This window comes from Lipophrys pholis, assembly GCF_963383615.2.
Source record: "Lipophrys pholis genome assembly, chromosome: 2".
In the NCBI taxonomy this organism is placed as follows: domain Eukaryota; kingdom Metazoa; phylum Chordata; class Actinopteri; order Blenniiformes; family Blenniidae; genus Lipophrys; species Lipophrys pholis.
The window spans coordinates 27,155,298-27,178,395 of record NC_137636.1 but is presented as its reverse complement, the minus strand read 5'-3'; the positions used below and the strand labels follow the sequence as shown (position 1 = coordinate 27,178,395).

The 23,098-nt window shown below is 40.0% G+C and overlaps 1 protein-coding gene across 1 annotated transcript in view; it reads left to right on the top strand.

Annotated features, from left to right (window-relative positions):
- Positions 1–7,844: 7,844 nt before the first annotated feature.
- pepd (peptidase D) overlaps positions 7,845–23,098 on the top strand; it is a 22,459-nt gene continuing 7,205 nt past the window's right edge. Inside the window, exons 1-9 of the mRNA XM_080493593.1 lie at positions 7,845–7,921; positions 10,449–10,632; positions 10,860–10,987; positions 11,675–11,738; positions 17,993–18,040; positions 18,273–18,334; positions 18,694–18,738; positions 21,172–21,247; positions 23,044–23,090. Coding sequence (XP_080349719.1) covers positions 7,905–7,921; positions 10,449–10,632; positions 10,860–10,987; positions 11,675–11,738; positions 17,993–18,040; positions 18,273–18,334; positions 18,694–18,738; positions 21,172–21,247; positions 23,044–23,090 — 671 coding nt within the window. The 5' untranslated portion in view covers positions 7,845–7,904. The remainder of the gene's footprint in view (positions 7,922–10,448; positions 10,633–10,859; positions 10,988–11,674; positions 11,739–17,992; positions 18,041–18,272; positions 18,335–18,693; positions 18,739–21,171; positions 21,248–23,043; positions 23,091–23,098) is intronic.

The following is a 23,098-nucleotide window of genomic DNA, read 5'->3' as shown; positions in this document are numbered from 1 at the left end:
CTTTATATTCACACATTATTTACAAAATGTCAACAACGGAAGATTTGTCCATCCAGCCATACATGTTGGAGCCAGAGTCGGACCCGGCGGAGCGAGATGAAAATGACGATGATGCACCTGAAGAACAACGTCTTCATATGGATGTAACGCAATGGTGTGTTACTATATTTACACTAACTTCTCCATCCATGCCCACTACTACAATACTGCCTGTATTACAACGACTATTTAACACAGAAGTTACATTATAATCTAAAACGAGCACACAGCGCTAACATATGAAGACGGTGCAACTGCTAATGCTAACAAAACAATGACAGAGACGTCTTATCATCACACTTTTTAGCGTTATATACAGCTTACCGAAGTGCTCTGTTCGTCGTCTCCATAGATAGAAGGAACTGACCGCTCAATCAGACCAAGTCTTTCGGCAAATCCTTCTTTATACTGGCGGAGGTTGCTGAAGCAGTCGTCCTTAAAGTGCTTCGCGCACACAAAAATGACCTTACCCACAGATGTGGGTACATTTTTGTGAAAAATAAAACTCAACCAGGCACTTCGAAAAGGTTCTGATGCTGGGAGACGGTGTAACGAAGCTTGTGGGTTACTACATCCAACAACCGAACATTTCGACTTATCCTCTCGTAACTTCGGCACCCTTAGGTTGGACTACAAAATCGCAGCGAGAAACAAAAATGGCGGATTGCTCGAAGTGTCGATGTCCTAATTTGGCAGTTCCGCCGGGAATACTGTGACGTAATAGTTCAAAAAATGTAATAGAGAATAGAAAAATCGAAACGGATCGCAAAATATGACCAAAACAGAATATAAAGATATCAACGGAGCACCTGAAGAGACTACTTTGAACTTTTCTGGACTTCTAAACACTCTAAATATACAACAACATGCATTTAAGGGCTAAAAAAGTGGATTTAGCATGATATGTCCCCTTTAAGTGTTTGGATGGAGCCAAGAAAAAAGTTAATGAGAGAAGGAGGGAGGACAACCAAGACGGCACCAATGAAAGAAAGCTCAATAAAGTATCAAAAATGCACCAAAATCTTTGTGGCATAATTTCTCAAGGACATATGACACCAAAGTAGAGGATGCAGCATGTCAATGTGTATAAAAGCCAGCACATAAATCTCAGAAAGAAAACTCCAGCCAACCTACTTTAAAACACGGTGGCGGCACCATCATGCACTGGGGCTGCCTTGCTGTTGAAGGTTCAGTGAAAATGACCTAAACTTGTGTGTCTATAAATTAAAACCAATACTTTCAATAATGCATATCAGAATTACTGGTGATTCAGATCAAAAATGTGTTTCTCTCTGATTGAAAAGTTATGCGAGTTCAGACGTGCTGAGTGAGCAGAATTGTGCCGCATCCACCCCGATACTATAAGCGATGAAGAGAAGAGCAGCTCCACAATGACTCTCTGTACCTGTTCAGAAGTAGTGTTACTACAAGCATAATAACTGCAATGTCAGTACCAAGAAAACAAGCTGCTCTTCAGAATACATTTGAATAAATAAGGCAGTTTGCTGCCTCGTGGCAAAAGTTCATACTTCAGTCCCAGACACGTGTGTGTGTGTGTGAGCGTGTGAGACCTGCTCACCAGACGGTATTACAGCAGGAACCCACTCAGCAGTATCCATCTGCCTACAGGCACCTTTTTTTTGTATTTTAATTAAACCCTCTTCTGGTCATCTGAAGAGAGTAAATAATCTGAGTCAATCATGCTTGTCGCCACACTTCACTATCTGCCTAATTGACTGAGGCATTTCTATAAGAGAGGGATTGGGCTGTTTCTGTGGGAAACTAGTTGGTGCTGTGGTCCTTCTTTGGCATGTGAAACTCTCACACTCCATTACCTTGAAAAGCGGCTGTAAAAGGTTTGCGGTTGGGTCACTTTGGATTAATTGCGTTTATAATTGATTCAGGCACCGACAAGGTATCAAAATTAATCAAGAGTATCAGAGTGTCCACAGAAAAATATGTTTGTGGTGACAATTTGCCAAAGTGCAGCTAAATATGCTGAGAAGGGAAAACTGCTGCTCCTACCTCCTCCTGTGTCCTACCTTTCTGTCGAAACACGAGGATTCATGAGCAATATTTTACCTCTGCATTCATTTGAATAAACACCAATTTGGCCCATTATGCCATAGATTTAATGTTAAAAGCAAAGAAAACTTTTGAGGCTTTATATAATGGAGCACTCTAAAGAGAGAGTACAGCTGTGAGTTGACCTCATCAATCGCAGCCTTGCTTGTGAAGGTTTGTATATATATATATCGCTCAAGGGAAGCAAGCTCTGGGGCCTGAGGTGTGGTGGAGGAGCCCCATGTGCTTCGTGAAATATCTCTAGTATTAAAACTATTCAGTTCTAGGTCCATATTCTGTACCACTTCATCATAAACAGGGGTCAGGGGATGAGTGAGGGATGATGAATCCAGCTATACTGACTGAGTGAAAGCAAGGTTCATCCTATACAGATCACCAGTCACGGGGCAGAAATAAAGATACACACCACTACACACATAGACACACCTTTATGGTCAAATTAGGATCTGTTCATGCGAGAATAATCGACCGAAAATTTTTATTTTTTTTTCCCATATTAGTTTCATGTTCAGACACTGACACTTGAGTGCTGTACATGCCAGAAATTATGAAAATACTGTAGTTCACATATCAGGCCACTATTTGATGCTGTATAAAACTATACACAATTTGACACAGAGAACAGTAAACTTTCAAGTGCCTTCAAAGTGTCTGCCTTCATTGTGAAAGCCCACACAGTATTTGGTGTACGTAAGAGACGTGTCTCCTCTGATGGTGTAGTCATTGTACATTTTGCTGTGAGAGCGCAGTTAAATTCAAAAGACTGAACAGCACAAGCATTGCTCTAGGAGATCCGTCATTGTCATTGTGTGTCAATCTCTTCATGCACGTATAAAAATACCTATTTATAGTGTGCATGTGGCATACACTGCGTTTAGGAAAAGTTTCCCTGGTTACACGCAAACACAGACCAATTTAAAAAGTTGCACTGTGCCGTCTTGCTTTGAAAGACTTCCAATGCCATGGTCGTGTGAACAGCCACCCAAGACTCACTCAAAGTTTATCATCTTCACTTGAAAATGTTCTTAGAGATGTGAATTCATCGAACAACAGTGGAAGGGCATAAGAACCACTCAGAAGGAAAACATGCAAACTCCACACAAGACAGCACCATAGCCTGGAATCGGTTTATATCCCTGCACCATCTCGCCCTGGTGAAAAACCAGAAGTCCTTTTTCATCTGCCAAATCCCTCCTTTACCATATTGCTACAGAAATGTTCATAGTTCATGGGCAGCTATGGCTCAGTGGCTCATCTCTTGGAAAGTTGCAGGTTCAATCCCCCATCTCCTTGTGTCCATGTGTCCAACGGTTCTTGAACAAGACACCCAACCCCAAATTTCAACCCACACACACTAACATGCAAAGTCCACACAGAAAGGCCCCGGGCGTTATTTGAACCGTTGACCTTCTCACTGTGAGGCGAGAGCACTAACCACCGCGTGCACCGTGTAGTCAACATTTATCTCAGCACAGAATGTCCCAGTGTCTTTGAAGATGGCCAACCTTCCATTGCAACTGTCCAAAACCCTGGAGGAGCGGCCTGAAGTTTCAAGTTCAAAGCTGAGCGGTTCAAGTGTATCAGCACAATGTACATCTGGCTCTGGAGATAAAAATTAGGATGCAGGGGATTTGGCACTTAGTGGTGGTTCGATGCCTGGCGTTCCAAGAGTCTTCCTTTGTACTATAGCAGAAACACTTAAGGGGATACAAAAAAAAATAGGAGCATGAAATATGAGGGTTTAATCATCCAGTGTAGTAGGAAAGAAGGTAAAGAAACCATTGGTTGATATATTCGTTGACCAAAAAAAAAAGACTATAATGGGATCCCACTCTGGCCTTTCCAGCCTGCCAAATGTATGCACGCGAATATAATGAGTGCAGGGTGAAACGGCCTCTTGTTCAAATTATTGCATACTTACTGAGAGCTATGGCCTCATTTAGTTCAGAGACCACACAAGCGGGGAAAAAAAAGTGATAGAAAGGTTATAAGCTTTATTTATAATATCTGAAAATCTCTGTGAGTACTCTTCGCTCATTTTCCAAGTCTGAATAATCAGAGAACTCCTTCGGAGGAATTCAGATATGAATAAATAACATTTTCAAGTAGTTATTCTGATTAACTGCTTAATACTCGTCTGGTCCACAATACTCCAACCCATACTACAGAGGGATAACTTCCGTCTGCCAGGTTTGTAAGTGTTTATCAAGCCAATAAAAACTTTCTTCAAGAAGAAAAAGAACTTTCTTGCTGCTATATACCCTGTCAGCAGACATTTTCATTTTAACACCGTGAAAGCTGCTCATGTTTTATGGTTTGTGTGCCAACCTGGATGACAGTCTGTCATCCAGGTCTGGATGCTGTCTTTCATGATACATTGTTTAGAGACACCTGCATCATCCGCAGTCACCAGTAATAATTAATTATTTCTCAAGCTTCCTCTGCACTGTAGTAAAAGAGAGTTCCATCTCCCCCTGCTGTTGTTACAGTAAATACACCATCAAACAATTCCAAATATGTCTTTTTTTTATTTTCTCTGAAGGCCTCAAAACACACTTTGTTTTCATATTACTTAGCTCTTAGTATTTTCATGAATCAATCAGATTTTTTTTTCACTCCGTCTGTGGACTTAAATAAATCCCTTAAGTATATTTTAGAGATGCAAATTACTCATAACACTAGTTCATGCTGTTAAAAAATAAAAAAATCAAGTATCCCTTGTACAGGGGTATGAAACTCATTGTCGAGCAGAGAAACAACCCAAGTTGATCTCATTTGAGCCTTTTAGCTACTATTCCAAACGATTCCCTTTGTTTTAGTGTAAAGAATTATGACTACAGTTTGGAAAAGGTCTATATTTAACTAAACGTGTTTGTACTAAACCTAAAAAAGTTAACATTTTAAAAGAAAATAAATTTTACGTCAACATCCTGCCATAACTACAATACATATCTCAGACTGCAGAATACATTATTAGGTTCCAAAAACACATACTAACCAAATTGCGACTAATGCCATTGAGCTTATTTCAGGTTTATGAATATGATGAACGATCTGAAATCCAATTTTGTCACAATGTTTCTTTCAGGCTAATGTTGGAAAAAAGCCTGTGGCTTCTCAGATTTCTTCAGACGTACTCATGTTTTCACAAAATCACCATTACATTGATGCTGTATAATCATTCTTTCAGTATGTGTGTTGTGTTGTCCCTGCCATCCATCTTCTCCAACTTAGGGTTGTGGGGCTCTGGAGCTGATCCAGGTAAAGTGAGGGTGCACTCTGGACAGCAACACAAAGAAATACACAACCACACACTCACAATCACACATTGAGGCAAATAGACAAAGTCACTAATTAGCCTCAAATCCATGTTTATGGACTGTGTTAGAGACATTGCACACAGCCCGGCCTGGACTAAAACCAGGTGCAATGAGGAGAAAACCACTGCATCACTGGGTGACCCCAGTCTGATCCCTTTTGAATAAATTAGTATCAGCAGCTACTTGACAAATAAAGGTAAGATTTTGTTTTTTAAATCTTCATGCTGTGTGCTCGTTCTGTGGGCTGAAATTGAGCTTGCAGAAGGCTGGTTTTGGTCGAGGGTCATATTTTTGACACCCTAGATTTAGTATATAGAGAATATATGATTTTTTTTTTTAGGAACCAGCTCTAACAATGCACTGCTGTTATGGCAAGCTTTTTTTTGGGCAAACATCAGTAAAACCTTTTGGAACAACAAATGAAGTTATATTGTTCTGCTCGATATGCATGAGAAAATATAAACACATTTTTGCCCCCAGTAGATTACAGATTATGGTGAGATTCTATCAATTCCCTCAGTGTAGGCTCATTCATATTCATGACAGAGGATCATTTCACTTTGTCAGCACATGATGCAAAGGTTTAGAAGAAAGAAAAGAAAGCAGAATATCACAGTAACCCTACAAGATCAGAAGTATTAATTACCCTCTCTCTCTTTTTAATTGAACTTGTTTAATGTTTAACAGAAAATGTCGCCCCAACCAAAGGAAAGAGAAGTCATGTGATGTCCACATTTAGTTGCATTGTATAGCCTAATCCCTATGCAATTTCTTTTGAATCTTATATTTACCACCTGACATTACTAACAGCCCTCAGCATGTCAGGATGGGCACCTCCACATCCTCCACCATCATCCTCAACTCTGGTGATCCTCAAGGCTGTATTCTGAGTCCAGTCTTGTACATACTGTCCCCTCAATACTGCATCACCACCCTCAGTTCCAACATCCTCATTCAAATTTCTGATGACACAACCACTGTAGGGCTAATCAGCAACGTTAACAAGGCACCATACAGGAAAGAGGTCCAATCGGGCCACAACCTTCAAATTCAAAGAGTCTCTATCTCAGAGGACCTCCTGAGAACACCACCCACATCATTCAAAAGGCCCAGCAGCATCTCTTTATCCTGAGGATATGGAGGAGGAACAAACTCCCTCCACCACTGCTGAAAAACTTTTTCCAGTGAATAGTAGAGAATGTCCTGACCTATGGATGTACAGCGTGGTATCCGAGCTGCAGTGCATGCAAGAAAAAAACAACTGCAATGGGTTATCAAGGCGGCTCAATGGATCATCGGCCCCCTACTCTCACACCGACAGGAAATCTACTCCAGCCATCTTCTCCAATGGGCCACATAGATCCGTGATGACCCCGCCCACCCAGCCCACCTATTCTCCAGCCTCCTCTCTGGCAGACTCCTTATGAGTGCCTGCACCAACAGACTGAAAAACAGCTTCTTTCCCATGGCTGTGAAGAAACTGATACAGGAAACCTGATTCCATGTGACTGCACTTTATTATGTATGTAACATTTTAACCTTTTAGCACTTTAATAGTTGTTATTTATGTCACCTTTTAACTTTAACATTTTAATCTATACTTCTGTGACTGTGATGCTGCTACAAGAGGCTGCCAAACAAAATTCTATTGTATTTTTGTACGACAATACAGCGTTGTATACTTACTCACTTGAATATTCATCCATCCATCTTCTGTAGCGCTTAATCCTGTGGGTCCCTGGGTGCCAATCTCAGATGACACCGAGCGAGGGCAGGATACACCTGGGCAGGTCCTCATTCCATCACAGGGCAAACACTGAGAGACAGACAACCACACACACTGACAGTCACACATAGGAGCAATTTAGGGCAATCACTTAACCCCACATGTATGTTTTTGGACTGTGGAGGGAAATCAGAGGACCCGGAGGAAACATAGAGAACATGCAACACACAGCCTGGCCAGTATTTGAACCTGGGATTTCTCACTGTGAGGTCAGACCGAATCATTAAATCAAATTGAATTAAATGAAATAAATCTAAATTAACCCATCCAGCCATCCTCATCCAGCTCAGAATTTTATTTAATTTGTTATTACTTACGTATTATTGTTCAGCGTTCTTTTTATAGGAATCGGATTACATTTACGGACTTTTTTTTTTTTTTCACAAGATTCTTCAGAAGCATGATTTGACTGGAATATTCAAATCTATTTTTACATATCATTTTTCAAATCCTCTTTATCCCCATGTAGTTCTTTGGTGTCGCTGTAAACCACTTGAAAATGACAAAAAAAGGCAGAAAAAAGAAAAAGAAACAAAAAGCGCCACTTGAGTACAATTTTCCTGAAATTATTATTTCCTGAAAACTTGAATGCATCGCGGAGGACGCTGAGTCGGAGGCGCGTATAAGTCACGTGACTCCCATCGTCACATGACAGTCTGGATCGGGGCATCGTCATGGCTGCAGCACAACAGTGAGTTCGGTTTTCTAATGCAAGAACGGTCGCGATGTGAATGATCAAAATGAGTTTATTATTTTTGCACGGGGTCGTGTAATTAACGGGTTCGTGTCAGCTCTAATCCCGTCACTACGTAAGCACGTCAATCACCTGTGCGCGCGGACTCTTGTCAGGCAGGTTTCCGGTTATGAAGCTGTAGTAGTTGTAACTTATACGAGTCTGTGGTGATGTTCTAAAACAAGAATAAACAATGTATTTATGCTCGGATTCCTTTATAAAACGTCCATCAAACATTATTTTTCTTCTCTAGATAACGGCGCTGAAATCTGCGATGACAGTCAGCAATAAATAGTTCAACTCCTCAGACAGCCCCCTTACTCTCACGTCTTATTTGTGATCTTATCAGTACAACTTATGGTGCCTTATTTCAACTTACTAAAATGATCACAAATTGACTTTTTTCTACATTTATTATTCTTTAATGTGGTTGATATCTTAGCTACAGAAATGCATGCTTAAGCTACACATTTTTGTGCTTCTTATTTATGTTTGATTGTGGTTAAGTTTCCATAATCAATTTATGTATTATTATCGTATTATTATCATGTTTGTGTCTTTTTTTTTTCTTTAAATTTGAAAGTTAAAGGTTTTGAGACTGTGTCTGTAATCTGTGGATGTCATCAGAGTTCATAAAGTCGATTTAAATCACAGCATGAATGCCTAGAGAATAGCTTGAGACAGTCTGAATAAATCAGGGAAATTACCTTTAACAAACAAAACTGCCATTTTCAGTTCATTTTTCTTGTGAATACAAATCTCCATTCACTTCTCATATTTCTCAACACAGCAGGTTCTGTATTTTACAGACTACCTTCTTGTGACCCCCAGATAAAGCTGCTCAAGAATCTGCTGTTATCGTCATACAAATGTCGGCAGTCAGCATATGTACATCTGCCTGAAGCTGGTGGGACAGATTAGAGACACTTAAAAAAAAGAAACAAAGTGATGTCAATTGTTTAAACATCAGATAATCTTCATGAATGCATCAAACCTTGTCCACACCATAAACATTGTTCAATCAGTAACTCACTGATATGGTCAAACATTACATGAGGACTTTTGTTCCTTACATGCAAGGCTTCCCTTGAGATGTTTAGTGCGCTGTTTTTTTGTTTTTTTTAACTCAATAACGGCGACATTTGCTACGTCCACTGTGATGTTGATCTTTCCTCACAGTCATACCTGGAAAAACTGGCAGCAGTGTGAATATAATACAGAAAATCTTAAACCATGTAATTCACCAAGGTTGTGGATTAACCTTTGGTTCGGTCCAGGCTGAATCAGATGGTTCGTCGTGTATTTTTTTTTCTTTTTCTTATCTTATCAGTGAAACCACGGCCAGAGATCACGATTTAGATCCAGGACCTATCTGTTACAAAGCTGTCTATCTTATGTCTTAACTGTTTCTGAGGGCTGGCTGGGCTGCGGTTCACTCACCTCCTCGGGCTGAAATCTACTGACCAAATCCCAGAGGATTTGCTCCAGATGGAACTGAAAACATTCCAGGTCTTCACTCCCGGCTGAAAAGAGAAAAGATGTTTCTGAGTTTATTTTTATTTTTTTTAAACTTTCCCAACAGAAACAAATACACCAATTTTAAATGTAAATACTCATTTTGAAAAACCTCTGTGATTGGCCTTAGAGGGACAGAAATAAATTTATCCATGATGCAGCACATCGTGGATAAGGAAGTGAAACACGGAGGCATTCACACAATGTTTTTCTAACACAGTGGAGAACAATAAAGTGGTGAGCAGATGAAACTGAAGGAGCGAAAGAGCAGCGGATTCTCTACAGTGTTATTTGGTTTTGCAACAGCCACTACTTCTCTACCTCAATTTTATTTATGGCACCAGAAACAAACAACACAGTCATTTCAAGGCAATTTTTACAGAGAAAAACCCCAACTGTTTGAGAACAACTTGAGCAATCAAAGACGATGGTGGAAAGCGAAAGCTCCCTTTTAACGGGAAGAACCCTGCAGAACCAGGCTCAGAGGTGGAGACTTTCTGCTGCTCCAGTTGGAGTTAGAGGATAGACGAGAGAGAAAAGGAGAGGACAGAGATGGAGAGCAAAACTTTTTTTTGTGCTTTGGATCAATTAAAGTCCAGCAGTGCAGCATTGTGATGTAGTCACACAATCTAATGCATTTTGATTGTTCAAATTGAGTTTGCTTTGTAAAAAATCCCACTTTTGGACCAGACATCTTTATAATTTAGAAAAATGTAATAAAGACAATCTCTGCAGTTCAGACTGAAAATTAAAAAAAAAACAGTAAATGGCCTAAATTTCCTACAGTTTGAATGTATTAATTTCAGAGTCAGTGAATGACATGGATGATCTGCATCGGTTTGAGCATGTTGTTCCAGGTTTGTTCTCTTCATGACAGGCCAGTTCTAATCTCGCCCCAAAACCCTCCAATCAAACGTCCGTCTCTCCAGCTACCACTCCACTCACATCCTTTGTCTGGGTGTCCTTTCAGACCTGTCTACTGGCTGGGTAACGACACCCTGCGGGTGTCTGCTGCCCTTTTTGCGGAGAACCGCAGCCGGCTGTGCCAGGGGCTGAAAGCCAAAGACGGAGTGGTGCCAAAGTCGGTGGTGGTGCTGCAGGGAGGAGAGCAGAAGCAGAGATACTGCACGGACACAGATGTCCTCTTCAGGCAGGTGAGTGGTCAGTAGTTTAGTATTCATTCTCTTATCTATTTCCCCTCCGAACAGCAATGAGACGGCGTCATTCTCAGGTACTGTGGTCCAGCACGAGCATTCAGGAGACACCGGGAGAAAAAGGATTTTTAATCAAACATCATTCTGAATAAACGTGTTATACGTTTCTCTGGTAATACTTTGTTCAACACTCTATAAAGCTGTGACCGTTTCTATCAATTGTGCAGGAGTCTTTTTTCCACTGGGCTTTTGGAGTGACGGAGGCTGAATGCTACGGGGCCATTGATGTGGACTCTGGGAAATCCATCCTTTTTGTTCCTAAACTGCCTGAAAGCTATGCTACTTGGATGGGAGAGTGAGTCTCACTAATCCTCAAAGAGCTGTGTACACAACAAAGAATGATCAGCAGCTGGTCCACAGCTGGAACTTAAAGGCCTGAATGGCATGTTCTCCACCTTTAAAGATTCTATTTTTTTTTTTACAATTGCAGCCGAGAATGATGTCAGATTTAATATTTTTGTAATTGTACAAACCTCCTCAGACGAGATTACACAGATACAAAAACCTCTTCAAGTATTCTCACACTAAACAAGAGACAACTGGGTGAATAAATTGGACATATCGGCTACAAGCTGCATTTATTGTTGGACTGTACTATTGCAAAACGTGAGTTAAACAAGACAAGAAATAGCGAAAAAAGCTATGATCATTTTTTGGGAGCGGACAACAAGCTGCTGTGGACTAATGTGTGAGCTTGTTGCAGACTGGCACAGCTGGGTTGTGCGTGAAATAATCAGTCAGATTATTGAACAGTTAAAAATAAGCTGCTGACAATGTGACAGTTTTCTCTTTCCTTATATGGATCATTTAAAGCCTTTTTTTTAATCAAGTAAACAACAATTTTCTCCTCGTGCACAATTTTGATCTGGTCGGCTCTTCACTGAGCTACGTTTTGTTTTTTCGGCCGTTACAAGCAGCTGTTTCATCTTAAAACCCTGTGGTTTGTGCTTCCTTCTTCATTTGTGTTTATATCCGTTGACAGGATCTTTCCAAAGGAGCACTTCAAGGAGAAATACGCCGTCGATGAGGTGCAATACACCTGTGACGTAAGTGCTGTTGGTCACCTGTTCTGCTTTGACCTTTTTGTTCCTGTGCTGCATTTGAACTCTGATGTTTAGTCCCGGAGTCGTGACATCCCACCAGAGGACAGTCACGCCTCCAGAGACCGCTTGTAACATGACAGTCATCGGGGTATATCTGAACTATGTGACATTTCTCGGCAGGCAAGTTTCTGCTGTTTCGCTTAATATTTCTATAACTAATTATTCAGGACTTTTGCAACTTCCAGTGTCGGGTAGAATATTTCTTCATCCCGACGAGCTATGATTGGAAACTAGAACTACTGTGGAGTCATTCGTTCGACTGGTTTAATTGAGGAAATTATGATCAACAAGAAAGACGTAGGCCCTAGATTCATTAAAATATAGAACAAAAGACTAAATGTATTTGTAAAAGTAGTTAATGCAGATAAACTAAATGTATAAACTATTTTAATGTACAACAATAAGTATAACCGGTATGATGGTTTCAGGTTAATTATAGTCCCACTGCTTTCTCTTTCAAAGTGAAAGCATCTATTTATGACGTTGTCTGTTTGAATTTGAAAATGTAAGGAATGCAACTTCCAAGCAACAGTGAGGCAAACCGTGTGTGGCTTAAACGTGGGTTTAAGAATTGATCACTCTTATTGTGTGAGCGGTGAAAGCTAATTAATTACAAAGCGGCTGTATTGCATGCCTCAGCTATGCAAAATGGTATTTGAGTCCTCAGAGGTCACGTTTGCCGTATAGAGAGAAACCAAGTGGCAAGAAAAAGTACAAGTTAGCTCTACAGTCATGAGGGTCAATAAAAAGTGTTTTGAAACATTCACTGCTGACTAAGCAGATCTGTATTGCATTAATGCCTTGAAATGAAAAAAATGATCTCAAAATGCTTTCTGATTAATAGAAATGATCAGCCGCGGTAATTATGTCTGTCTACTTTCATGCACATAATGGTGAGAGAATTCTAAATCATTGTCTAGGTTTTCTACAACATCATTATGAAAAGAAATGTGGTGGGTATGAGAGCTCATCATAACTTCTGCTCTCAATTCATTTGAACAGTTCATAAGACAGAACAAATCTAACTGGGTTTAATATTCAAAAATCATTAGTTGCATTTTGTGGCCGACCGACATGGATTTTCTGGGGAGGCTGATGCCGACTCCAACATTAGGGAATAAAATATTATGATAGCTGATTGGATAATTTTTTTAGTGCTGGGGTGACGTGTCAACGTAAACACTTTAGTAATGACGTGCGTTGATGCGTCGCATCATAGATGGTGGCATCCGGTCAATGTGGCGACAGCGATAAAAGCATGGACGGAGAACGAGCTAAACACATCAGACCAGCATGACTAACACAACGAGGCACTTCATGGGAAACTTATTGAGACGTTGTTTATTTCACAAACCAGTTAACCGATCAGTTCAGTAAATCATCCGTCAGCTTTCACTCTTCACTCTGCTGTGGGGTGACTGGAGTCAGAGCGTTCACTACTGGACCGCCAACACAAGGACCTTAAAAAACCCAGATAATATTCTCTGCTTTTTATAACCAAAAAATATGTGTGAACGTTGGCCAACTTTTGGATGATTACCAATTATTCGCTAACGGCTTTAATCGGCCAATTAATTGGTCAAGCTCTAGTTAGGTTCATGGTTTTTTGTTTAAAATCTGCGACCAGCAGCTCTTTTTACAGCTCAGACTGAGAAACCTTCACTCACGTTCAGGCTGCTCATAATTTCCTGTTGTCAGAGTTTGTGGGAGCAGTTAAGCCCATCAGAGCTGACAGCAGATTCCCAGGAGAGAAACTGTATATTGGTGGGGCGACAGCTCCAGAGCTATTTCAGAAACATGCATGTTGACAAATAATGAATAATATATTTAGACTACAGTTTAAAAAAAAAAAAAAGAACACTGAAAAGCTTCTATTTGCAGTGAACACATCAAATGCTTCCCTCATTTCCATATTTCCACTGTGGATGACTCATCCTGCTGCTGATTTCCAGGTGTTTTTACATTTCTACACCTGCCTGAGGTGTGACAGTTCCTCATCAGTCACAGGTTCACATGCAGATCATCAGGCAGCAGCTATTTAACACCACAGGATCAAATTAGTATGTCTAATTAAATGTTGTGACTTGTGTACTCATAACCAACACCGTCATCAAGAAGTGAAAGTTCTTTCCATCTGTCCAGCATTCAGGTGGCAAAGCTTTCCTGCACACAAAGAGCTAAAAGAGAACAATATTCCCTTCTTGTCAGAACCAGGTCGTAAATCTTTCAGACTGTTTTTCAGTCAGACTTCAAAGGTGATGGTGCACGCACGCACACACACTCTCAACACACCCGTGCTTAACATGCAAAACAATTCACCTTTTAAATTGTTGAAATTCAGACTCTTGAAACACCTGCCATTCACTTACCTTCATGATTCACTGCTAGTTTCCAAGATTTGCATGTCTTTTTAGGGGGGGGATCCTTGTAGATATTTTAAGATAATTTTAATACAAAAAGAGAAAATGTTAACATTGTTTGAATTTCAGTTTATATATATATATATATATATATGATTGGATGATTTCAAATAGTTTTGAGATCTTTTTTAATAACTTAGCAGACTGTGCTGTGATCTCAAAATAGTTTTGAGATCTTTTTTAATAACTTAGCAGACTGTGACTCCGGTTACGCGACAACGAATACGAGTGTATCCGCAAAACTTTCTTCACTTTTAGGGGGTCCGTTTACAAGACACCAGTGTGCGGATCCACTGTATCCGCAAAGTTTTTATCCCGGCTCCCATGGTGGAAAGATTCTTTCACAGTCGCTATTCCCTCCTGCAGAGACTGCCCGGAGGCAACGGAGCCTGTTACTGCGCGTGAGCATTTCTCCACCGCCCTCCTGCTCACCCAGTTGTAAACAAACATGGCGGCCCATAGCGGTATGACTCGCAGTCCCTATTCTACTTTTATCATCCATATCAGTAGTTTTATAGTTGAGACTCACCCCTGATAGCCTCCGATTCGTCATCAGTCCATGCGCATGTCGAGTGTTCTCCATTTTCTTCACGTATATAGTGTATTGTTCTCTGCACACACGTCTGTGTAGTTTCATTACAAAATCAAGCAACAGCGCCCTCCAGTGGACCGGCATACTAACTACATCGTCGTCTCTGTGTCCGCTGCTGCAGTGTAAACGCACTCCTTTTTTTTCTTCTTTTTTTTTAACAGATTAGGTGTTGTCACGTGAACCGTTGTCGCGTAAACGGGGCCTCATAAACTGCTGCAATCTTTTTTCTGATGACCTCAGGCAGCTCTTTAGATCTCACCATGGTGTTCACTCTTTTAAATTTACATTCACATTTTAAAGAAAGTTTTAAAAAGTGTTTTCTTCAGTTTGAATTGTTTTTTTATATTCTTCACCTTTTTTCAGTATTGTTAAAATTTATATTACTATATGTCCAAATATGTAAAAAAAAATATGAAAAAAAAGAAAAAGCATGTAGGGTTTTGTAGAGTGTCCTGATTTTTTCAATACATACACATATATATGATATGTAAATCTCAAAGTCCCTCCCTCAGTACATTTATTACTCAACTTTTGTTTTTGGTAAAACTGTTGCTGCAAACTAAATCTTATTCTTTTTATGAATAAGATTTATTCATGTTTGCAGCAACATGAATAAATCTTATTCATTTTATGAATCCTGTAAACATCAAACATCTTCTATCTTCTGCCCTGTTCACACAGATTTTGTTTTGCCTTCATTTGTCCCCACCTTTTTTGTAAATAGCATGGAGGGAGGACGGCAGGGTCATTAGTTCTGCTTCTGTTCCACCTTTAGAGGGATCTAACAACCAATAGTGAAATTATGGTCAATAATGTAATAGTTTTGGCCATTTCAAATGTCATAAAGTCAATAATGTAATAACTTGCCAATGGTGTAATAGAACATGTGACCCTTTGTCATAAAATCATTTGGCCAATAATATAATCTGAGTTATTACATTGAGGAGTAACATTAAAGAAAAAAATCATTTCAAAAAGTACCATCTGCACTGAAAATTGGAAAATAAAAAAAATCCATCAACAGGGCTGGATTTCTTAGAAACCAAAGCTTTTTGCAGGTTTTGTGAAGGTTGCTCATCAAAAATAGGTACAGTGGATGGCACAGTTGATTCATTGAGGATAAATACTGCAGCTCTCGCTCTCTCTCAATTATGGCTGAAATCGTATTGGCTATTGGCAAGTTATTACATTATTGGCTTAATTACATTCAAAATGGCCATAATTAATACATTATTGGCAGCTACAAGGCAATGTCACAGGTGAGACAGAGTCTTTGCTTTTTGCGGACACACTGAAGAGTTGATCACTGCCCATCAGCCATTTCTCTATTGCACTGTGATCAGTGAAACTCCCATAACTAGTCGTTCTGTATGACTCTTTAAAGAGACCATACAGGAAGTATCAACTATTTACAAATTCTGTTACGCTAGAGCTCTAGAGTGGCTTCAATCTTTCCCTCAAGTCTTTTTTTCTAGTTCGCAAATTTATTACAAATAAAGAACAAATAAATCCCATCCAAAGCTTTTTCATGAAGCTGAAGAACAGAATTTTTCTCTATTAATCATGTCCCTACAGCTTCTTGGAGTCCATCTATGGTAAAGTAATTTGACGAAACATGATTTGGGAAGGCACACGTCGCTTATATAAAGTTAACAGGTAGGAGTGCAGTCAGAGCAAGAGGTGCAAAGTGACCAAGCATGAACTCAAAGGAGTCGTCTTGTGACTCTGAAGGGAAAAATCTGAGGAAATGGCTGGAAACCCTTCAGCTGTTTTAAAGGTCTCAAAGAACAAAGTGGCCTCCATCATCTGTAAAAGGAAGACTATCTGAATCACAAGAACTCTTCCTGAAAATGTCCGGCTGTCGAAACTAAGTGCCCGGGGGGGGGGGGGGGGGCTTAGTCAGGGAGGTCACGAGGAACCTGATGGTCACTCTGTCAGAGCTCCAGCGTTCCTCTGTGGAGAACTTTCTCGGAGTACAACCATCTCAGCGGTCAACCACCAATCAGGCCTGTGTGGTAGAGTGGCCACTCCTTTGTAAAAGACACATGGCAGCCTGTGTGGAGTTTTCAAAAATGCACCTGAGGGACTCAAGATGATGAGAAACTAAATTCTCTGGTCTGATGAAACAAAGGATGAACTCTTTGGCCCTGATTGCCAGGCATCATACTTGGAAGAAACCAGGTACCGCTCATCACCAGGCCAAAAACAATCTCTACCGTGAAGCGTGGCAGTGGCGGCAGCGGCAGCGGCACCGAGGAGACGAGTGACGATGGAGGGAAAGATGAATGCGCCAATGGACAGAGACATCCTGGATTAAAACCTGCTCCAGATCACTCTCGAGTTCAGATTGACTTAAACAGGACATAGACCCGAAGCACGCAGCCGAAATATTCACGAGAGGCGCTGCAAAGAGGGTTGGGTCAAACTGCCCAAAGATAGGCGTGTCAAGCTTGTGGCGTCATGTTCAATAAGACATGAGGGGGTTAATTATTGTCAAAGGTGCATCAGCAAATGTTGTGAATGTGACTTATTAATTTGCAAATCCCCCAAAAAAGGGAAATATTGGGGTATTATGTGTGGAAATTTGTGGGGAAAGGGAATTAAATCAATTTTCATATAAAGCTGTATAACAAAATGATAAAGTGTGAATACTTTCCTGATTCACTGTAGTCTGACCAGGTCTCTGAACCTGTATGTCTGAACACACGTAACCAAGACTCCGAAAACTCTTTAGAATAACACAGACGCTACCAAGATCCTTTATTTTCACTGAGCTTACCAGAAAGTAAAAAATTTCATTTACAAAGAAAGAGGCTGTATCGCATGCCGCGTCCATGTTTCAAAAGTGTTTCTGGTGTCCAAAGACGCAGCTCGATGTAGATTATTAGCTTTCTTTGGCATAAACAACTGTTTCAGGAGTTTTAGTGGTGCTGAAATATCACCACCGTGTTCGTGAGTCACGGATCCGCTATGTGACATTTAGGCCGTTGGCAGAGGAGTAATAAAGCCTCCTGAGTCTCGTCCGTCACTGAGCTGCTGAGTACCGGAGAGGCCATGGAGGCGCGGTGGCATCCGCCTCGCTGACCTTTTTATTCTGCTGCCTCCCGAGTAGAAGGAAAGCGGTGCTGGTTGTCTGTGGCGGCTCCAATCTGTGTCTGACTCCTGCAATTATTTCCCTTCTGCAGATCGTGGAAGTCCTGACCAACCTGAAGCCTGCAGTTCTCCTCACACTGGTACGAATCACTCAGTCCTGCATGAAAACAATGAGAGGATCTCACAGAATCGCTCTCGCCTCACTGCAGCGTGCTTTAGGTTAGATTCCATCCACTCATCATTCCGATGGGTAGCTTTAGGATTATTACCTTTCCAATGTGGGAAAAAAAAACATTGACTTCATCCAGAGGCAAATAGTTATTACATGTATGGAATGCTCTTGGTGGTGACGAAACAACTTGTTTCCTGCAGCGAGGACAGAATACAGACAGCGGGAGCACCAGCCGAGAAGCCTCCTTTGAAGGAATTAGCCGGTACGTTTAATTGATGTCGATTTGCATGAACATAATTATACTTTGTTTAGAGAGGTTGTTTGTTTTTGTTTTTTCTTCCATTTATAACCAATGACCCAGCAGACTTCTGCTGCACACTGATTGCGATGAACCGAATTCGGAATGTAATTTAATTAAACAAACAATCTGTCTTTTCTTATTAGTGGTCAATTAATAGCATTGGTTTTTGTTTGTTCTTCTTTTACATGCATAAATTTACTAATTTTACCCTTCTTTTTTTTTTTTTCACACACTTTACGTGCAACTGGTTTCAAAAAGGCTTGCAAATATCTGCCTCATATTAAACATTGTTCTGTCTCGTTACTTTTTCTTTTAATCAGCTTCCAAGTCAACAACACTCTCCTGCACCCAGTCATTGTGGAATGGTGAGTAAATAACATTTGCGATATGATAGTATTGAGGAACTCATGTCTTTGGATGAGAACAAAGCCTGCGAGGGTGTAAAGGTTTCCTCAGTCAGATTCTCACAGCGCTGGTAATTGTGTGTCTGCAATCACAAACATGGAGGAGGGCTTTGTTTTCTCCGGGTTGTTATTTTCCTTCCCGCTCTTAAAGTCAGGAGTCGGTCTGCATGGCTGTAATGGACTCCGTGCTTGCCTGCTTGTCCTTGGCATTAGAGTTTGCACCCTCCAGATGAATTGACATTTTCTCAAATAAAGAGGAACGCTTTTCAGTCACACACCTCCAGGGGAGCAGAGCTGGATTGAACCCTCTGCCACCTCTTCTCAACCCAGCTCACTGGGCTCCTTTTTAAAAAAATAAAATAAAAAAACTATAAAGTGCTTTGCCCTTTTTAAAACATTTAGGGTTATATTTGGTTACCTCAACTTTTCTTCTGCTCTTTATTCAATTATGATTAAAGAAAAAATAAAACGTGTGTTCCTGCTGCTTGCATGAGGCCGTGGAAAGACCGTATGCATGTTATTGTATGTCCGTACAGTCTTTCTGTAAGGGTCCATTTCAGCTGTGAGTAGGCCACCAAATATAGAAATGGGAAAGGATATTTTATTCTCAATGAAACAAACTTGAGGTGTAGAAACTGGGACATTTGACCTTTTAATTGAAAATATCCCATCATTTTGACAATTGATGGACGCAACACATCTTTAAAAAAAAATAAGAAAAAAAAAAAAAAAAGAGGGTTGAGACATCTGGGAAGCGAGGACGCAGGGGTTCCTCATCATGTTCATGATGCACTCTTCTGCTGTGAAGAGCCGCTCTTGTGAGAGTCTTTGCGTGTGTGCGTTATCTTGCTATAATGTTTTTATGTTAGGGGCACACGTCGCTGCAAAGCCTGAATATACTTTCCAGCGTCGATGGTGCTTTCCCAGATGTGCAACCTGCCCATGCCACAGGTATTAATGTAACCCCGGACCATCAGAGAGCCGTGCTTTTGAACTTTCTGCTGAGAACAAACTGGACGGTCATTCTGCAGGATGCAGGCTCCATGGTTTCTATACAGATTTCACATGAACTATTCTAGATGCTCTGAAGGCTGGGTCATTTCTTGGTCGGTTGATTTTGCCTGATACACCTTTAGCGTCCATGGGTGGATGGCATGTGTTCCTGAGCACATGCAGTGGTCTCCAGGAGACCTTTGACCTTGTCCCTTGCGCACAGATTTCTCTTGATTTTCTAAAGATGGTGGGATGCAGATTGGTGAACCTCCGCCCATCTTTACATGTGAGAGGCTGTGATTCTCTGAAATGTGCCTGCTCATGTTAACCGAACAACCTCACTGGTTGTTAAATACTCCTCCAGTTGTTTTTCATTCATTTCATACTCGATTATTGTCCAGCCTTTTTGTGGCCCTTGAATGATTTCCAGAGGTGTTTCTGCCATCTAATTCAAAGTGTGAGACATTTCATCATTAAGTAGAAAATATCGGCAATTCCAACATCTGACATGTCAAGATCAGATTCTTGTTTCTAATTTGTGTGGAGAGTTTGACAAAGGATAATCCTGGACCTGCCTTATTTCCATTTATTTAAATACTCTTATTAAATGATCTTCAAATTAAGGGAACAGTATTTAACAAATGATGGCTACAAGGTGGGGTTTTCTTCTTTGTTTTTTTTCGTTGGACGTTTGTGATAAGGGTTTGCTTTTAGTCGGTTGCTGCTCAGCTGTGGCCTTTGGAGCACTTTAAGTTGTACATCATTGTAGGAAAGATGCCAACAACCAATAATGCAATGATGGCCAGCAACATAACCATTTTGGCCATTCTGAATGTAATAAAGCTCATAACATAATAACTTGCTAATAACGTAATAGAATACTAAAGGATTTTACAACCACAATTGAGATCGCTGCATAGTATGTTTCTCACTAAATGAAAAAGATGACTATCCCATCCACTGCATCTATTTTTCATAAGGAAACCCCACAGAAGCTGCCAGGAAGCTTTCATTTCCAAGAAATAATAACTTATTACATTACAGGCTAAATGTTATTATGGTAATGGATCAAATCGTATTACACTAATGGCAAGTTATTACATTATGAGCTTTATTACATTAAAAACGGTCCGACATTATTACATTATCGGTTGTTACATGCTACATAAAAAAGTGAGCTACTGCGAGATTGATCAGACTGAGGCTTGTTAGTTAGTTTACAAACTTCAGCCGGTAATTCTGCTGCACAATTCAAAAACCTTTGAAATGCTGTAATGACTGTTTCTTATTTATCTATGATATCGAGTTCATTTTGCACATAACGTCTGGTTTTCTATGTGTAAAGACGGCGCGAGTGATCGGCGCTGGTTCCTCTCCTGTTATTTCTCTCTTTGCTTGCAGCCGTCTCCTAAAGACCGACATGGAGCTGGAGGTCCTGCGCTACACCAACAGGGTTTCCAGTGAAGCCCACAAAATGGTGAGAGTCTTCTCAGCCTTAAAGACCACCTGTAAAGATCACACACTCTTTTCTATTTATGGACCAATGAAAAGAACGAAGCCAACCGTTGAAAGCAGAAATCAAACAGAAAACCCTTAAAAGCGTCTGAGAGTTTAAAACTCTACTAAAAGATTGAGGAAGTCAGGATCCTCTGAGGCCGTAAATGGTTTAGAAGCTATTGATTTTAACTTCCTGCAGTTGCTCGGAGGTCTGCAGTTATCGGCATAAGCTTTTGACCAATGAGCTATAACATTAAAGTAATACTTTACGTCTGTGCTGGCTTTCGCTTTATCACTATGAATAACCTCTTCGGGGGTTGAGGGGCAGTTAACCTCACACTGTTACCTGTCCTCTGACATCATTCAACACAAGGGCTCAGTAATGTTTTCTACCTGTCCTTTCCCCCTTGTTACAAGTGTGACCATCAATCAGTTCTGATAAAACAGGAGCTCCTGTTCATTTGGTTCAACTTTAATTCACAATCCATCGAGTATATCAGAGAGTCAAATATACAATTATTATTCAAATCTTATTGGCCTATTTTGTCTGAATCCTGCAAATAATGTCTGTTACATTTCAGCTTTAATCATGCACACACCCACTAAAAGAAATGTTCGTATTGTCATTTGTAAAAAATTGTGTTCTTAACTTCACATTTAGTAACTTATTTTCCCAGATGACTTGTTCATGTGAAATTTTTTAAAAAAAAGAGAGTTTTTGATCGGTTTGCCTGTTTAGAATACATTTCAAGTATTTTGTATCTTGAGATTTTCTTCATTTACAGAGGTCCCACATTTGTTCATATTAAAACATACAGACAGCACAATGTGGCAATAAAATTGGTCTCTATCTATTGTTTACTGAACAAATTTTCTTGGCGTCATAAATGAATTAAAACAAATGGAAAGCAGAAAAAATTGTAAATGCAATTTAAAAAAAAATGCAACAGTGCTGCAAATCATAATAAAATAATCTATAATATGTAATAGTAGTCATTTATAAACTGGGCATCCTTCCTGTTGGAGCGGAGCTTTCAACCCTAAAACTACACACTGAAGGTGGAAACTAAATGTGACCTAAACTACACCTGTATACCATTTTTATAATGGCTGGGATGTCAATAATGAGCACAAACTTCCATTTTTTTCTCTCAACAAAAAGATTTTGTGTATGGTCATTTAATGGAAAGAATGGCTTTATACTGTATATCTAAGCAAATACAAGTCTTTTTGGGAAGAATGACGATTCAATTTTTATTGCTGGGTTCGTGTGTTGAGCGACAGGCAGATTAAATTCAACATAAACCAGCAACTCAATTGTACAATTATACACTTTTTCTTTTTTGCTGACGGCAAAAAAGTGAAGTTACATCGACCAACTTCCAGTTACAGAACTTACTGAAAAGGATATTCTATTACAATATTTCCATTTAAGGGACACAACAGGCATTATACACTCCACTCACAGACAAGGATAGTGGCGAACATCCAAAAGGTGTTTTTTTATGACAGTTTGACCACAAATGTAGTCATTTAAAATGGAAATTACATTGGAAGCATTGACTTTTCCAATAGATTACTTAATATGGATTTGCTTTTTACACAAACTGTGGCGGAGCAAATAGTTTGATAAATTATTAATAATAATACTCCAAACTTGTATAGTACACTCAAAGCCGCTTTACATAAGAGAAACAAAAATAAAGGGGAAAAAAAACTATATTGATGTCTTTAAATATACTGTGTTTATTGATCAGATCTAATCTTTATCTGCAGATCATGAAACACGTGAAACCGGGACAGAAGGAATATGAAATGGAGAGGTAAGAAG